Genomic DNA, 3,223 nt, shown 5'->3' with positions numbered 1-3,223 from the left:
GCTGTAAAGCATCCATATCTCAAAATCTAGACATCCTAAGGATGGATGACTAAACCTATAATGCTGTAGTCCATTCCACAGACTCAAAATATAAATGGAAAGAAGGCCATAATTCATCTAAAAATTGATATATTGCTAAAATTGAACATGCCCTGTTTTATTATAATATTCTTTGATGCTGCATATGAATCAAATCTAACTATCCTTTCAAGAGCAATTACCCCAAGACTTCATTGCCTCTTTCCATTGTTGCCATAAGCACACACTTAAATTGTTTACTAGTTAATCTAGGACTGGAGGAGAGATGCAGCAATCCATTCCAATGATGGGTTATCTCATATCCACAGGTTCTGCTTTGGACAACATATACTTACCGGTCCAACTTTGGTTCAACTTTTGATGCCTTCACAAAGAAGAAGATATGGAACCTTGAGGATGTAAAAGGTAGCTGACATCAATGTTTAAGATTTAAAAATTATGAAATTTGTTCCTTGTTCTGTAAATGGACTTCTGTGGATTGAAGAGTTCAAGTAATCAATGTAATTTTAGATATTTTCTCTTTCTTTTTCCCACAGGAAGAAGAGTGTGTTTCAAGAATGTTATGTTTCCACTTCTACCAAGGATGATCTTTGGTCTCTATTACAATACTCCAATTGTATGTATTTCCTTCACTTGATAGCAAATAAATATGTACCTAATTATACCCAAGGTCTCAGTAATATAAGATAATTTTTTTGTTGTTCAAATATTTTTTTTTCCTCTTTTTTTGTTTTTTTGTCTCTAAAGCCCATTTAAAAATTATTATCATGGTTACATGAAAATAATGGAATTTATTTAATGAAAAGGCTTATCTTAAGTGTTAATTTATTAGCAATTGTCGTGATTTATTTATCTGTCTGGCTTTCAGAAATTCTCATCATTACTTATGCTTTATTTCAGATATGGGGTTGTGAAAACAGTGGTCTTTTCCATGCATTTTCTCGTCATATTCTACATCGCTTGGACATTAACGAGAGGTCCATAGGTGATGAAAGAATACACGTGACATTCCTTGTGAGGGACACAAAATACAGACGTATTTTGAATCAACCTGCTCTCATTAGAGCACTAGAGAAGAACAAGGAATTCATTGTTAGGAAGGTAAAGGTTTGACATTTTTAAAGAATAAGATTATTTCTAATGCGACAAACAATTTTGCTTAAAAATAGAGGTTCATAGAAATATATATAAATACAAAAGACCTTGGATATTTATGGAAATCCACCTATCTGTATACATACACAGGTTACTTTTATCATTCAGTCTTCTGAATCCATTTCAGGCCGAGTACAGCCATCAGATGGATTTCCGTCAGCAGCTGAGGCAGGATCAGTGGACTGACATTTTCATCGGAATGCATGGAGCGGGACTAACGCACTTGCTGTTCCTCCCTGACTGGGCTGTACTCTTTGAGATGTGAGAATGGAGACCTTTTGCAATGTATAGTTAATGTTTATTATATCATAAAGGATATCAAAGGGGTGTTTAGAAATTCATATTGGTAAGATACACTTTTTTCAAGCAAGGCATAAGAAGGTAATGAGATATAAAAAGTCATATTCATGTTTGATTTCAGATACAACTGCGGTGATGCAAACTGCTACCAGGATTTAGCCCGTCTGAGAGGAATTAAATATATGACTTGGGAAGATCTCACAAAACTCAAGCCTGAAGATGAGGTACAGTATATCATGCAGTGTTATCTTTGTGTGGTCATAAAATGCATTTTGTGTACTTGACTTAGTACTGCTAATTCTGTTATTATTATGATGATGATGATGATGATTATCATTATCATTATTGTTTCTATTATTTCTGTTATTATTATTGACAACAGCAACAATAATACTGTACACTGCCTTTTCAGTCAGGGAGCAGATGCGCTTGGTATATGACTGGCTAAATGAGACACAGAATAAATTTGTTGCATTTGAAATATTTCTCATAAGCCTGTCTGTTATCAGATTTTTACCACCAACCTATTGAATAGTTTTCATTAGCCTGTCAAGTGCATCTTTGCCTCAATAAAAGAAAGTGGAGTATAATTTTAACATATTATTCATTCTGAATAATGAAAGTAATATACTTGATTTTTCAAAATTATACTAAGCATCATATGTTTTCCCTAAAATTTTGGCTACCAATTGTTCACAACATAATCTAGTCATATTTAAAAAATAAAATCATTAAAAAAATGCACTTCACAGGGACATCACCCAGATATAGGAGCACACGAGAAGTTTACAAATTATGAATTCAATGTTAAGGAGTTCATGCGACTGATGCAGAAAGCCGTGGACCATGTCAAGAATCACAGAGGATGGCAGAACTTACAAGAAAAACTGAGACTTGCTCAAAGGCGTGAGGAACTATGATCAATTTATTTATTTATAACAAAAAATCTTTTATAATAAAATAATTTTTAAGATTGTTTATGCCATTTCATTTACCGTTAAATCTCAGGGCCTACTTTTCTTTTCCTAAGGCACTGATGCTGGGAGGGCAGATATGCATACACTGTCTATTGTGGTTTTGTTTGATCAATTTTCTTTATAGTCTGATAGCTCCAGAAATGCTTAGCCACAAAGGGGTCAATGCTTGACTTCACATATTTACCTCATTTTTTGTATTCTTTTATTTTTAATTAATGTTATTGTTGTTAATTATGATATAATGAAGACAGTGATAATGATAATAGATATAATGCTAATCATAACAATAGCAACAGAAATAACTTTTCCCCTAAAAAATCAAGGTAAGATCATATAGGCTTAATAACTGACTCCTTTCTCAATGACCAAGCACTTTTGATGCCATATATGTGTACCTGAAATTAACCCAACTGCCCTGGATTTATGTTCTGTCCCCTGTAGTTTTTTTATGAATTTTGTTACAGAGGGCTCCACATGTGCTCAGTCAGCAAGGAGTCTTATCAGTGGGCCCTAGTGACTGATCCTGATTTCCTCATTCCTTGAATTGGTGGGAAAATGTTTTTATTTTTAATACAGTTGATATCGATACAGTTATTATTGTTATTGATATTATGATTATTAAATTGTTATTAAAATCTTGATAACATTTAAGACAATTAAATTATGCAGAAGACTCTTCCAAACATCATGGAAAAGGGTAAACAGGTGAGATAGGTAGGACTAGTAACTGACTCCTTGATGACTAAGCACTT

At 33.3% G+C, this 3,223-nt stretch overlaps 1 protein-coding gene across 2 annotated transcripts in view; it reads left to right on the top strand.

The window, feature by feature from the left end:
- Positions 1–2,470, top strand: part of LOC125032560 (EGF domain-specific O-linked N-acetylglucosamine transferase-like) — a 10,981-nt gene extending 8,511 nt beyond the window's left edge. For both annotated transcript variants that reach the window (XM_047623786.1, XM_047623785.1), the window contains 6 exons: positions 348–444; positions 576–655; positions 940–1,140; positions 1,322–1,455; positions 1,616–1,718; positions 2,247–2,470. In XM_047623786.1, coding sequence (XP_047479742.1) covers positions 348–444; positions 576–655; positions 940–1,140; positions 1,322–1,455; positions 1,616–1,718; positions 2,247–2,414 — 783 coding nt within the window. In that variant the 3' untranslated portion in view covers positions 2,415–2,470. The remainder of the gene's footprint in view (positions 1–347; positions 445–575; positions 656–939; positions 1,141–1,321; positions 1,456–1,615; positions 1,719–2,246) is intronic.
- Positions 2,471–3,223: the final 753 nt, after the last annotated feature.

Source organism: Penaeus chinensis, chromosome 14, assembly GCF_019202785.1.
Source record: "Penaeus chinensis breed Huanghai No. 1 chromosome 14, ASM1920278v2, whole genome shotgun sequence".
NCBI lineage: Eukaryota > Metazoa > Arthropoda > Malacostraca > Decapoda > Penaeidae > Penaeus > Penaeus chinensis.
Note: the sequence above shows the minus strand (reverse complement) of the source record. Positions and strands in the feature narration are given on the sequence as shown.